At 46.1% G+C, this 14070-nt stretch overlaps 2 protein-coding genes across 2 annotated transcripts; both read left to right on the top strand.

Annotated features, from left to right (window-relative positions):
• The first annotated feature begins 1049 nt into the window (after positions 1-1049).
• Positions 1050-4197, top strand: srp19 (signal recognition particle 19). The gene is made up of 5 exons (XM_082554695.1): positions 1050-1262; positions 2727-2802; positions 3488-3559; positions 3654-3762; positions 3847-4197. Exons 1-5 carry the CDS (start codon positions 1225-1227, stop codon positions 3975-3977), a joined length of 426 nt encoding a protein of 141 aa, XP_082410821.1. The 5' UTR covers positions 1050-1224; the 3' UTR covers positions 3978-4197.
• Positions 4198-7394: 3197 nt separating this feature from the next.
• Positions 7395-11331, top strand: rsph14 (radial spoke head 14 homolog). Its single transcript, XM_082555991.1, has 6 exons — positions 7395-7799; positions 8081-8183; positions 9088-9206; positions 9410-9632; positions 9714-9853; positions 10020-11331. Exons 1-6 carry the CDS (start codon positions 7625-7627, stop codon positions 10298-10300), a joined length of 1041 nt encoding a protein of 346 aa, XP_082412117.1. The 5' UTR covers positions 7395-7624; the 3' UTR covers positions 10301-11331.
• The last annotated feature ends 2739 nt before the right edge of the window (positions 11332-14070 follow it).

The following is a 14070-nucleotide window of genomic DNA, read 5'->3' as shown; positions in this document are numbered from 1 at the left end:
CAGTAAACCTATCCCAGGCAGGGGGAACTGTTCCCTGATGTTCATCAGCAGCTGTTCTCACAGGACAACATCTGCAACATGATTTATAAAATATGGTCCTGGACATGTAAAGTATTTAAAAAGTAATTAAACAACCCCAGCCTGAAACAAACACAACAATAATACTGAGGGGGAATATTTGTCCTCAGAGGAATTATGTTTACTTGCAGCACTTTTACGTCCACTGAGGTGTTTTCATTGTGTTTTATTGCTTAAAGGAATGGCTGGCTAATAATAAATGTTTATGTAGCTGTAAATGTGATAATATTTTACAATTCTTCAGCCATAAAGGAGTGTAGGAGGCTGTCAGCACATTCATTTACAGTTTTTCTGCATTGCTTTAACAACAATAATAATAATAATAACTTCATTTATAAAGCACTTTCAAACAAAGTGCTGAACAGTTACATGGATTCAACAGCCACTTTATTAGGTACATCTGTTCAACTGCTCGTTAATGCAAATATCATTTAATCAGCCTGTAATGAATCAGCAACGTTAAAGCATGTCGACATGGTCAGAACAGCCTGTTAGAGTCAAACTGAGCATCAGGAGGATGACTGGACGAGGCTCTTGATACGGGCCGAGTATTTCAGACACTGCTGGACTTTTCCCTGCTGTGGTTTACAGAGAGCGGCCTGAGACAGGAAACATCCAGTGAGGAGCAGTGGGTGAAACTGGGTGAAACTGGCTCGTAGAATGAACTCGAGACAGGTGATAGGAAGGCAACAGTAACTCAAACAACCGCTTGTTATACACAAGTTATGCAGATGCGCATCTCTGAAAGCACAACACATCAGACCATGAAGCAGAATGGCTACAGCAGCAGAAGACCACACTGTGGGCCACACCTGTCAGCTAACAACAAGAAGCTGAGGCTACAGCTCACATGTGACATAAGCCTTAGAGTCTACGGCTTCTTTCTTCACTGACAGGTTTCATATTCATGTCAAAACGGAACTGACAAACAAACAGTAGAGGGCAGCAACATCCCAGCGCTGTGTGTATTCTGCCTAAATACAGAAGCCGAAGAAGAGAAGCGGCTGTTGTCAACAGTGTGGCCGTATGGCTGCGTTATCCTTACGGTAGCCTGTGTGTATGTGAGGTGATACTACAAACATATTAGTGTCCATTACTGAGAGGCTCGGATCAGACGGTGCGTTTAGTCCCCGAGCAGCGACAGCCATGGCTCATCTCACCCAGAACCCCGCGGATAAAGAGCGGTAAGTCCAGGACCCTGGCTAAGCTACAGCTAACAGAGCTAGCCGGTTTCTCGTGCAGAGTCTTGTAGAGAATTTTAAACATTTAAGGAAACAAATGCACCTACAAACGACACGTGCTTATTTTAAGATGTTGAAGCACTCATGTGGATCCTGGGAGGCTGATCTTCAGTTCGGCATACAGTCCCGCAGCTTTTAACTGAAGCTCCACGGAAAAGGGTTGTTTTAAGGGTTTAAATGTTCACTTCAGAGCCGAACCTCGACGATGAAACGCCGGTGAAACGAGGACATTAGGATAAGCTGACACTGAGTTTTTAAAGGACTTTTAGTGAAATGTCTTTCATACCGATATTTAAATCGTTTTGTACTGAGCTGTGTGTAAAGTCACGGGGAACAGAGGGAAAGTTAAATTGCGCATTTTCTACATGAAGTTTGGCCTGTGGTCCTCATCCTTAAGCATGACGTGTGATTAGAAGCTTAAGCTTGATGTTTACAGACCGCCTTATTTTTAAAGCTAAAGGGACGAAATGTGTCAGAGTCACATTAATGTGCAGAAAGTTTGCTGAACGTTCCGGTTCGGAGAGTTTGATCAGATCTGTGGAGCTTACAGGATGTTTCCCTCCTCAGTCAGAGGAGCTGGTACCACAGAGATCTGAGTGAAGAGCGGAGAAACCAAACTGGAAGACAAAGGTCTCATGTCTTTGTTTTGTTTACAAGCAGACAGACGTTCTTGTAACTTTTAAAGTGCTCTTGAGCAACAGTTCTCCAGAAGGCCTCCATTGTCTTCCCTCATTTTTAGCCCAGTCCTTGTTCCTGACCGTTTTTATAGTGTGTGTTTGTTATCTTTGTTTTGATGAAGCCTCTGAACTCTGACCTACGAATCACTGAAACGTTAAAAACAGCTCCCAGCTGAAGGCATGAACCCGCGCCGTGCCGACACATAGCAGACCGTTTCTTTAGTCGAGTCTGTGAAAAATGCCAAAAACATCACATTTTGACATAAAATAGTATTTTTGATCCAACACGCTGATTCCCAAAGAGCTGATAACGTGGCATATCTCAGCGTGGTGTGGAGCGTTTATTTAGAAGTCTAATGAAAAACTGTACAGAAGAAGAAGTGTGAGGCCTAAAAAACTCTACAGTGGATCAACAGGATCTGAAAGACCTGACAGAGGCAGGGCGCACTGACAGCTCGCCTCTGTCAGTGCGCCCCAGGCCAGCTGTGGCTACAACGTAGCTGCCATTGCCAGTGTGTGAATGTGTGGATGACTGGATGTAGTGTGAAGTGCTTTGGGGTCCTTACAGACTGAGTAAAGCGCTGTACAAATGCAGGCCATTTACCATTTTTACCATTTGGTGAGTGATTCCAGCCGAGCGATTATTGGATAAGGAGTTCTTACTTAGCGCGCTCGGCTTCATGCATGAGGACGGCCGTCAGTCACTGAGTCGCTGTGTCGTCTGTTTCAGGTTCGTCTGCCTCTATCCCATCTACATCAACAGTAAGAAGACGCTGGCTGAAGGACGAAGGATCTCCGTGGAGAAGGTGACGGTTTAACGTTCATGTGTTTGATGACTACGTACGCTCGCAGCCTGTGTGACATGCTTTTGTAGATGAAAACGGCATAAAGATCATTAGAGCTCGTGCTGTGCATCTACAGGAGACGCACGACTGCTGGAAGATTCGTTTTTTTAAATAAGTAAAAATCATGAGGCACAAGTGTTTGTAGCATAACATGGAAACAGCCTCTGATAAGCCTGAATGATCGTGTTTGATGTTACCTCTGAAACCTGAGCTGTGATCTTTGAACTTAACTCATCTTCTTTTAAAGCATTTTACAGTCGACTGAAACGCGAGATAAAAGTGAAGAAACTCTTGGATTAAAAAAAAAAAAAAAGACCAGATGGAGAAAAAAACCCTGAAACAAAAAGTTTCACTGTGAAAAGGTTGATTCTGTCCATGAGCAGTGGGCTGGAGGTCAGCTTATCATCAATGATATGCAAATTCTCATGACCATTGATCAAAGATCAGGGTCATTGATCAGCAGCTGTTAATCATCATGATACGTTTCTCCCACTGAAAACATCCAGATGAACAGAATCAACCTTTTGGGATTTCTTTACCTGGATGACTGATCGGGCATCAGGACATCTGCTGCTCGCTCAAATGTACTAAAGTAAAATAGACAGGAAGTGGCGTGCTGAGTGTGAACGTGCTGCTGTGTCTGCAGGCGGTGGAGAATCCGTCCTGCACTGAGATCAGAGACGTGCTGGCGGCTGCAGGGATGAACGTCTACATGGAGGTAACACCTGAGAACACACACACACACACACACACACACACACACACACTCTCTGTAAAACACAGCGTGGTCGGACTCTGTGTGTCTCTTCCAGAACAAAATCCACCCCCGGGAGTGGAACAGGGACGGCCAGTTCAAAGGTCGGGTCAGAGTTCAGATTAAGCAGGCGGACGGCAGCCCGTGTCAGGAGAAGTTCAGCTCACGTGAGTGCTTTTATTTTGAAAGGACACTGCTGCACGTAGACGACATTAGCCGAGGTAAAGGTGTGCCGTTTGTGGTGATTGCAGGTAAAGACGTGATGATCTACGTCGCAGAGATGATCCCCAAACTCAAGACTCGGACCCAGAAGAGCGGAGGAGGCGACACCAGCTCTCAGCAGGGAGAGGGAGGGAAGAAGAGCAAGAAGAAGAAGAAATAGACACAAAATGATTTTGGTTTGTCTTTAAATGTTTTTTTGTTGGTTATTGATTTGATTGGATGAGAATCGGATGGAGGCGGGTTTTTGTTTTTCTTATTCTGCTTCCAAAATGAAAACCTGAATGTTTTTCATGTTCTCATGTTTCATTTATGTTTGAACTGAGGGCTCCGTTCACCTCGTCCAACAGCTTCACACAATAAACGTTTCATTTTCTCTCCTTTTTTTTGTTGCCTTCGTGTGTCGACCTCAGAACGAATCCAACAGTGACGTCAGCATCGCCGCGTTCTGATGTTCTCCAGTAATTTCAATACGTGTTTTTCAGGTTTAAGAGAACCTAAGTTCTTTTTTTCCCACAGGTTTGACCAATGACTGTAGAAAACATGGACGACCTAATAGCTCCCAAAAAATGAAGCCCAGACGTCTCTATCGCCCGCTGGTGTCTGACTGCAGTATAGGTCATGAACCCGCCTCCTCCATGTTAGCAGATGGGACTGGGCTCAGACTAAAATAAAGTCCTCAGATAAAGATGCTTCCTTTCATCATCAGTAGTTCTCATCACGCTGATTTGTGTTCAGTGGGCTCTTTTCTCACAGGGTGGATTAGTTTTGACTGTCTTAGCACTTTCTCAGTCTCTGCAGCTCACAGCGGGTAAAATAAGACTTGAACACGTTACCGGTTTTCTAAATATGTTTGTAAAAGTGATGTTGCAATGAAATTCTCTTTCTGTAACAACTCATCCGGTCGACACATGCAAAGAAACCAAAGCAGAGAGAGGTTATGTTTAATAATGAGAAATGTCACAGGAGAAGAGTTGAACACATGAGGAGGATGGAGGTCGTGACCCCAGCTGACATCAGCTGGTTCAGTCCCAGCGGACGGCCGATACAGAGGTGTGTCACACTGTGAGGTGAATGTTAACTGGTAACCACTCAAAGCATAGAAGAGCGCACTTGTGTGAATGAGGGTCCAGAGTCCAAACCTCGTCCAGCATTAACAGCACAGACGTTTGTCTGTGAAGGTTCTCAGTCATCCAGGTCATCATAGTCTAAGGAGCTTGGAAAGAAAAGCGTCTGGACTTCTTTGGGTTGCTTGAAGACCCTACACCACCGGGCAGAACATGTTCCCTCTAAGCCTGAAGGGGAAAAGAAGGAACACACACATGTAAAGGAAGCACTGAAAACATGGTTATCGTAATTGGGCGTTCTTAAAGTCAGCAAAGATGCACCGAAAAGAAGATCAGACACCAGCGAGGGAGGATAAGAAGGACAGATGCAACAACGTTGTATGTAGCCGGTGTATCAGAGAAACTCAGGAGCGTTTTCTCCAAGCATGACATCCCAGTGTACTTCTTTCATAAACTGTTTATGCTGAGTCTGAGTCTGCAGAGGGTCCCAGTGATGTGGAAGACATCATGCCTCGTCGTACCAAAGACGCCACGTCCCAGAGACCTCCATCTTCAGAAGTTTTCTGATGACTCTGCGGTGGTTGGATGCATCAGCAGGGATGATGAGACAGAGTACCGGGCTGTGGTCGACTCCTTTGTCACGTGGTGTGAGCAGAATCATCTGCAGCTCAACGTGGCAAAGACCAAGGAACTGATCGTGGACTTCAGGAAGACCAGGAAACACTTGACCCCTGTTTCAATCCAGGGGGTCAGTGTTGACATTGTGGAGGACTATAAATACCTTGGAGTACACATTGACAATAAACTGGACTGGGCTAAAAACACCACAGCACTTTACAGGAAGGGCCAGAGTCGTCTCTATTTTTTGAGGCGACTGAGGTCCTTCAACATCTGCCAGAAAATGCTGAGGATTTTCTATGAGTCTGTTGTGGCCAGTGCGATCCTCTATGCTGTTGCATGCTGGGGGAGCAGGCTGAGGGTCGCAGATGCCAACAGACTTAATAAACTGATCCGTAAGGCCAGAAATGTTGTGGGGATGGAGCTGGACTCCCTCAAGGTGGTGTCGGAGAGGCGGATGCTGTCCAAGATAAAGACAATGTTGGATAACACCTCCCACCCACTCCATGACATGTTGGTCAGTCACAGGAGCTCGTTCAGTGAGAGACTGAGATTACCCATGATGCACCACTGAACGACACAGGAAATCATTCCTGCCTGTGGCCATCTCCCTGTACAACGCATCCACTTAACACACTGGTTACTGCAACAGCTACATGTTTCTTTTTCAGCTATTTATTAATAAGTGGCTTTTATGCATATATATGGTGCTATTCTTAGTTAGCGTATTGTCTGTCTTGTTAATGTTTGTTTATAATGGAGCACTGTAACAAAAAATAATTTCCCCCATGGATCAGTAAAGTATTCTGATTCTGACACTTCAGACCCAGCAACACACTCAGACACAAACTGGTTCATCACAAAGACAAAACCCCAAAACACAGACTTAACAATGTGGTGTATGCTGTACAGTGCAGCGAGGAATGCTCAGACCTCTGCATCGGAGAGACCAAACAGCCACTTCACAAGTGCATGGCACAACACAGAAGAGCCACCTCCACAGGACAAGACTCAGCAGTCCATCTGCATCTAAAGGTCAAAGGTCACTCTTTCGAGGATGCCAATGTTCACATTTTGGACAGAGAGGACAGATGGTTTGAAAGAGGAGTGAAAGAAGCATCTATGTCCACTGTGAGTGACCATCTTTGAACAGAGGCGGGGCTTACGACACCAACTCTCTGCCATCTATAATCCAGTTTTGAGATCCTTCCCAGACGCCTTAACGCCCACTCACATCCTGGGCCATCTGACCTCAGGAATTCGCATGATAAGGTGGGGCCAGGTTTCACAATGAACACACCCGAAACTCTGGCTGATTGGGACCCACACCCAGTTTCACACCTTGGCTCAGGCGATTAGAGGATCATCAGGGGTCCTTTTGTCCCTCTGTGGGGGGAAACTCCCACTAGGTTTATATCTGGGACTCTCCACCATTTGACCTTAGAACTGAAGAAGCTTCTCGGATGAGAGGTGAAACGTCTTCAAGCAACTTAAAGAAGTCCAGACGCTTTTCTTTCCAAGCTCCTTAGACCAAACAGCACAGAAGCTACACCGGGACCCTCACTGGATGGTTTCCGTGGCAGCAGCTCCTTCGGGTGTCGCTTCCGCTTTATTTTTTGCGATTGTTTGATTTGATGATTGTGTTTCTATTCGATTTAAACAAACGATCACGGAATAACAGGACCAGTCAGGAGGTCACCAAGGACCACAGCCACCCGTCATATTTCTTTTCAAGATTTTCTTATTTAATCACTAGTGTACATATATTTATATTTATAGATAAATATATATTTAGTCATCTCTTCTCTTTTGCCACGTCTCTCTAATATTTTGCTCCTTACTATTTTTCTATTTTCTTTATTATTTTATTATATTTTCTCCTACTGCTCGTCAAACACATTTCATTGCAATGTTGACCCTGTGCTAACTTGCATATGACATATAAAACTGAAAACTGAGGTTTCCATAAGTCCTACAGGCCTGAAACGCATCACCACAGTGGCCTGATGTTTATATGCGGTTACTAGGCAACAGGTGAGTGTTGATCGGCTGACCAGCGGACCCGGTGTGCTCCTGATCGATTAACCTGCCCCCTCTCTCACCTCTACGCGGAGCTTCGTCCCGGATGGCCGGGGCGCTCACGGACCCGACCCGGGCTCCGGTGGCCTTCGGGCGGCGGGCCGTGCCGCAGCTGTTCGGGGAGCTGCAGCGGGCCGGGGCTGCGGCGAGGCTCCGGGCTCTGACGTCACTCTGCGACCTGGTGCACGAGCCGGAGCGACTGTACCAGGCTGTTACCGGAGGTAAGAGCTCAGAGGGTCACCGTAAGGTCCGCCCTCTGCACAGGGAGGACAGGTGTGCAGTTCAGGGGAAATCAGGGAGAGAAGGGAGGAGCCGTGACACTGTGCTGGACATCCCTGCTTTTGAAAACTATAAAACATAACCTGAGGACTTCAGGTGTTTCACTAGCTGTTATTGGCGTGTTTGAAGGTGGGACTTGGGGTGGCACCGGCCCACTCTGAAGTCTGCTGTGACTAAAATGGAGGAAAGTTGGGAAAAGTACAAACTGGTTCTTCTTCTGCAGGTTATCTGAAGCAGCTGAAGGTTTTGTTCAGGGATGAAGATCCATCAGTCAGAGCAAAAACCTGTGAGCTTCTTCACCTGCTGACCTCACACAGCATCGGCAGGTACGTGCACCGAGACAAACAGGCACGGCACCGGGAGGAAGACGGGGTCATCGGGTCATTCTGTTTAAAACGGAAAAGCAGGAAAGCAAAACACTCACAATTGCAATAAAGAGGCAAACAGATCAAACAACCACATAATGCAAAACAACAGATACACAAAAATGACAACCAAAAACTACCAAAACTAGTAAATAAAGCTTCTCGTGTCTTTAAGACAAACGTGTTTGGAGTCGATCACAGACCAAAGATCCGCTCAAACACTCGAGTTCATCACGAAGAAGCAAACAGAATCTTGTTTTGGAGTTTTTCAGACAGGAGAGAAAATGTTGAGCCTGAAAAGTTGACAAACGGCTGTTCTGGAAAACAGGATGCGACGTGTGAGCAGAATGAAAGAACGATGAAGAGAAAATCTGAACTGCTGGGCTCTCAGTTTCTGCTGTGCTGCGGCCCCACCAGCAGGTGGCGCTGTGTCCCAGCTGTGAGGTCCAGGTGAAGCTGAAGCTTGGCTCTATTTGTGTTATGGAGCTTTTAAACATGACATTGAAATAAATGTCAGACACAAATGAACAACTTTTTTAAATTATTTGACAATAAATAAACCACCAAATTACACAAAATACTTTTTTTTATTAACGCTGTGAAATAACTTTTCAATTTTATTTAATAACCTATTAAAAACAAAGAATTTACCTTTTTTAAAATTATTACGATAAATAAAGCATCACATAAGAGCTAAATCATGAGAGTTGCGTCTGCCTGTGGAACATTAACTAGCAGAGTTTCTTTTATAAATTTAGGATATTTGTTGGGATCCGTTTGTGTCATTTTTTGAATCTTTCTGAAAGTTCAGGAGCTTTAAAGCTGTTCAGGGTTCATGTGTGTGTCCTGTCGCCTCCTCCTGCAGGCAGGCCGTCCTCGCCTCCTCCCTGCTCCCTCCTCTCTGTCAGCTGTTGGACGACTCCTCGTTCTCCTGCAGGAGGAACGTCCACCGAGTGCTGAGCCGCCTCGCTCTGCTGCCTGCAGGTAAGCTCGGATTCTCAGCATCAACCTAACCCTAACCCTGAACTCAAACCTGGAGTTTAATGATTGAGGACTAAGATGATGTTTGAGGGGTCAGGGGGCGTGTCCTCAGGGCAGCAGGTCACATGCTGCAGCACTCGTACGTCTGTGGGCGTTCATGAGGACAGTTCAGGGCTTAATTGTGGGTTTTCCATGCCGCCCTGCAGGAGCAGAGGCTCTCCTTTCTCTGGTGCCTAAACTGATGCTGAAACTCACAAAGGAGGAAGATGAGGAGGTGCAGTTGCTGCTCCTCTCCACCCTCACCCACTGCTCCAGGCTGGACGCCCTGCCGGGGTTGGCCTCCGATGGCGTCTCGCTGCTGGGACGCAAACTGTCCCACCGATCCTCGATCATCCGCCGAGAGGCGGCCGCAGCAATGATGGCACTCAGGTAGATCAGCTCGCTCTGATCCAGGCTGTGCTTTTGTTTCCTCGCCGTGCGCTGGTTTAACCGACTGTTTGCTGGTTACAGCGTTCCCATGGACGGGAAGCGACAGGTCTGCGAGGATGCCGAGGTCCTTCCTGTCCTCGTCGGTCTTCTACGGGACAAAGACGTGGAGGTTCAAGCCAACGCTGCAGGAGTCATCATGAACACCGTCATCATCACCACAGGTACAAACGCACACCGGCTTCCACAACCCTCAACTCAGAAACTCCAAACTTTGAATCAGGATCAGTTTAAGTAAAATCGGTTTTTACATCCACGATCAGTCTGAAGGTATCGACCCAGCTTCAGTTTAGTTCCATGTTTCAAACACAGAAGTATCTGTGACTGCAGGTAAGCAGCGGTGCCTGGACCTGGACGTCCTCCCCGTCCTCCTCGGCCTGCTGTCTGAGAAGCACGGGGACGATGACGAGGAGGAGATGAAGAAGAGGAGGAAGGCCCTCATCATGTACGTCCTTCGTGCGCTCACCTCATTGGCTGAGGCTCCTAACGGCCGCCGCCTCCTCCTGGAGCAGCTCCCCCTGCTGGAGAAGAAGGCTGAGGCTGCGGGGGCGGACCAGGACATCCGGCGGGCCACTCAGACCGCCATCCAGGTCATCACCTGGACTCCATGACCTCTGACCTCCAGAGGTCTCATGGAGTAAGAAAATAAAAAAGCAAAGCTCATCACACATTTTCTGATGTCATTGTTAAACATCACATGACCAGCCCAATCAAATCTGGGTGCATCATGGGATATTTCTATAAATGTGTTATAAGAGTAGGTTGTTTACTTTAACTGCTGAGGACATTTACTCTAAAGTGTTCTGCTCATAAATGCCAGCATGTGTTCACTGTGTGTTTTCTGACTGAAGAGCTTAAACCTGCATTTGTTCTAATGTCCAGCAGGGGGCGACACCTCTGGCTGAGTAAAGAAGTCTGACGTGTATCGTTAATGTCCGTGAATGTTACAGATTTGTAAGCGATGTGTTTTAGTGGGAACTATGTTTACTGTCTGTCCAATAGAGAGGCGTTACCACGGCAACTAAGAAGGGGACAAAGCTTCAAAAGGCGTCGCGTTTTAACCCGAACTAAAGTCTTACTAACATTAACCAAGTGACACCGTTTAAATGTATTTGAAAAACGAGAAATAAAAAACGTCTCTCACACACGCGATGACATCACCAACACCTCCCAACTCCAAATTTGAACTTTTGTTTTATAAGAGGCGTGGCTACATGGGCGTGAATCAGTACATGCGGGTGAAACGCCGTGTTCAGGGACATGAAATAATGTTCGGAAATTTTGATGGACTCTTAAAAAATAATCACATCATCACATCTCACAGGTGTAGGCCGCACAGCTCATCAGTGCAGAGTACTGCCCCTCAGCAGGCTTCCTGAAGTCATCCAATCAGAAGACAGGGGGCTTAAATTGTGAGTGAGGTGTTAAAGAGACAGAAGCTAAAGCAGCTTATTTCAGACAGCTCCATGAAAGCTCAGATAAAGGATTACTTTGAACTGTTATTCATGGAAAGCCACTTTAGTCATCTCCAGAACACATTTAGAAGAACAGCGGACGTGAAATGAGCAAAATACGCCCACTTTCTACTTAACCTGAAAGGTTTAGGTACAAGTACGTCCCCCAGTATCCCAAATGTAAAGTTTAAATATAATCTGACCTGACCTGTGCAGCGTGTTTCGGATACAAATCAAACTAATTCAGTTTTTAGTCTAAAACAAAGTCATTGATGACAGACTTTATATAAAACCTCTTTGATTTAACTATTGTAGTTTAAATAAATATTTAATATTTAAGTGATATTCAGTATTCTGTATTAGCATTATTAGCAGATGAGCAGGGTGATACACACTCTAGAACACAACCAGAGACGTCTGTGACCCCCTCAGGGTCACGCACCAGTGTTTGAGCCCCTGTGAGCGGGATCGCCTTGTTCGTACTGAATGGCGTTTCCTCTCAGACCTGCTGCTCTGAACAAAACTGAGAGCTTCCTGACGCTGCAGGTGGTGACATGAAGCCAAACAAACTGCATGAACGAAACAAAAGAGGGAGCCGGAGAGGCCAGCGCTGTTCAAAAGTGTGAAACATGAGTCTGCGCAAGGAAACGTGATTTATATCAGACGAGTTTCCAATGTCTGTCCCTTTATACATAAGAAAATAGCTGAGAACAGAACAAACACAACAGCAGATTATTGACACACTAAGACTGTCTCAGGTCGTCTGTACAGGGAGCTCAGTCAGGTCCAAATAATGGGCGACACGCACTTTAACAAAAATATACAAATGTGTTAAATATAAAGAAGGAAAAATTAATCATAATTAACTGTAATTGATGTGCTGCATAAACAGAGAGAGGGCAGAGACTGACACAGGGAGGCTGGACAGGTGCTCACCGTCACTGACTCTGCCTACCAGGAACCTGCAAGACGACACAGAGGGACAAACACACATTGCACTAGAACGTGGCAGTGTGGTCAAACAAACACATTAATATCACAAAGATGGAGCATGTGGAGGTTGGTGGCGGCACGGACGGTACTATCCTCAGCAAACACGCTGTGAACGCCTCAAAAATGAAGGACGGAGCTTCAGCCTGAATGGATCACATGATGAACAAGTGCCATGACACTGGACGTTGATATTATGGATATGTAACTGGCAGTGATGGGAATAACAGTGTTACAAGTAACAGCGTTACTAACGCCGTTATTTTTTTCAGTAACTACTAATCTAGCTAATTACTATTCCTGTCGTTACAACGCCGTTACCGTTACTAACAAGAAAATGTGGTCGCGTTACTATTTTTCAACAAACAGACGGTTGAAGCTGTGTTCAGCTTACAGCATCTTATATCAGCTGCAGGAAGATAGATAAGATAAGATAAGATAACTCTTTATTGTCATTGCACAGTCATACATAGTACAGTAGTACAATGAAATTGGAAAAACTGTCCTACGTCGGCACTACATATAACACAACACGACACGATATGACACATCACAACGTAACAAACAACACAACACAGTATATTAACTTAGTATAAAAAAGAAGAATAAGTGTATGTGTATTGCACACTGTTATTATTGCACATTAATTATTATTGCACCTTGTTATAAATATAAATATTATTGTTATCGTTTTAAACATTGTTACCTCCCCCTAAAAAGTCCAGGGAGGTATCCAGTCAGGTCAGCTATTTACATTGATCAGGGCTATTGCCCTGTTGTAAAAGCTGTCCTTGAGTCTATTTGTTCGGGACCTCAGCAGCCTGAACCTCCTGCCAGACGGCAGCAGCTTAAACACCCGGTGTCCTGGGTGTGTGCAGTCCCGTAGGATGCTGTGTGCCCTCTTGAGACAGCGAGTGCTGTACAGGTCCTTCAGGGAGGGAAGAGGATGTCCAATGATTTTTTGGGCCATGTTGATGACCCTCTGGAGTGCCTTTCTGTGTGCTGTGGTGCAGCTGGAGAACCACACACCGATGCAATATGTCAGCACACTTTCAATGGAGCAGCGGTAGAAGACGGTCAGCAGCTCCTTCTTCAGGTCCATTTTTCTGAGGATTCTCAGAAAGTGGAGACGCTGTTGGGCCTTCTTTAAGACCGCAGAGGTGTTAGAGCTCCATTGGAGGTCTGTGTCTATGTGCACACCCAGAAACTTGAAACTGGAGACCCTTTCCACGCACTCCCCGTTGATGCTGACAGGCTGCAGCTCGGACTTCCTCCTTCTGAAGTCAACTACCAGTTCTTTTGTTTTGGTGGTATTGAGGTCCAGGTTGTTGTCTGCACACCAATCTGACAGCCTCTGAACTTCAGCTCTGTATGCAGTCTCATCTCCCCCTGAGATGAGCCCCACCACAGTGGTATCATCTGCAAACTTGATGACTGTGTTGTCTGGGTGGGAACTAACACAGTCATGTGTGTACAGAGTGTACAGTAGGGGACTCAGTACACAGCCTTGTGGAGAGCCGGTGATGAGGCTGAGGGCTGAGGAAAGATGAGGCCCCACTCTAACTCTCTGCACACGGTCTGAGAGGAAGTCTCTGATCCAGCGGCAGGTGGTGGAAGGAAGTCCAATTTCCAGCAGTTTATCTATTAGTCTGTCCGGGAGTATCGTATTGAAAGCAGAGCTAAAGTCAACAAAGAGCAGCCTGGCGTAACGGCCCTGCACTTCCAGGTGAGAGATGGTGGTGTGGAGCGTTGTAGCAGGAAGTAGCTGTAAGTAATCTGGACGCTACAGCTTTAAGCAGCTGCGCTGCCGCGGACGGTGATCACGATCACTGTCTAGCACAACACCTGGAGCTCAGGGGCAAAACAATCACATACGTGTGTTTTTTTCCTCAATAGTTTCGTCACGTTTATGAGGCGACTGCTGTCTCCGGGTAGAA

Source organism: Aulonocara stuartgranti (assembly GCF_965226115.1).
Source record: "Aulonocara stuartgranti genome assembly, chromosome: 12".
Taxonomy (NCBI): domain Eukaryota; kingdom Metazoa; phylum Chordata; class Actinopteri; order Cichliformes; family Cichlidae; genus Aulonocara; species Aulonocara stuartgranti.
The sequence above is the reverse complement of the archived record's forward strand: the minus strand, read 5'-3'. Positions and strand labels throughout refer to the sequence as shown.

What these genes read in the sequence shown, in the direction of transcription:
- srp19 (XM_082554695.1), top strand. Translation starts at nt 1,225, where the DNA reads ATGGCTCATCTCACCCAGAACCCCGCGGATAAAGAGCG. An exon ending in GGATGAACGTCTACATGGAG is followed by an intron (nt 3,560 to 3,653) that starts GTAACACCTGAG and finishes TGTCTCTTCCAG; the next exon opens with AACAAAATCCACCCCCGGGA. An exon ending in TCAGGAGAAGTTCAGCTCAC is followed by an intron (nt 3,763 to 3,846) that starts GTGAGTGCTTTT and finishes TGGTGATTGCAG; the next exon opens with GTAAAGACGTGATGATCTAC.
- rsph14 (XM_082555991.1), top strand. Translation starts at nt 7,625, where the DNA reads ATGGCCGGGGCGCTCACGGACCCGACCCGGGCTCCGGTGGCCTTCGGG. An exon ending in ACCTCACACAGCATCGGCAG is followed by an intron (nt 8,184 to 9,087) that starts GTACGTGCACCG and finishes CTCCTCCTGCAG; the next exon opens with GCAGGCCGTCCTCGCCTCCT. An exon ending in GCAGCAATGATGGCACTCAG is followed by an intron (nt 9,633 to 9,713) that starts GTAGATCAGCTC and finishes TGCTGGTTACAG; the next exon opens with CGTTCCCATGGACGGGAAGC.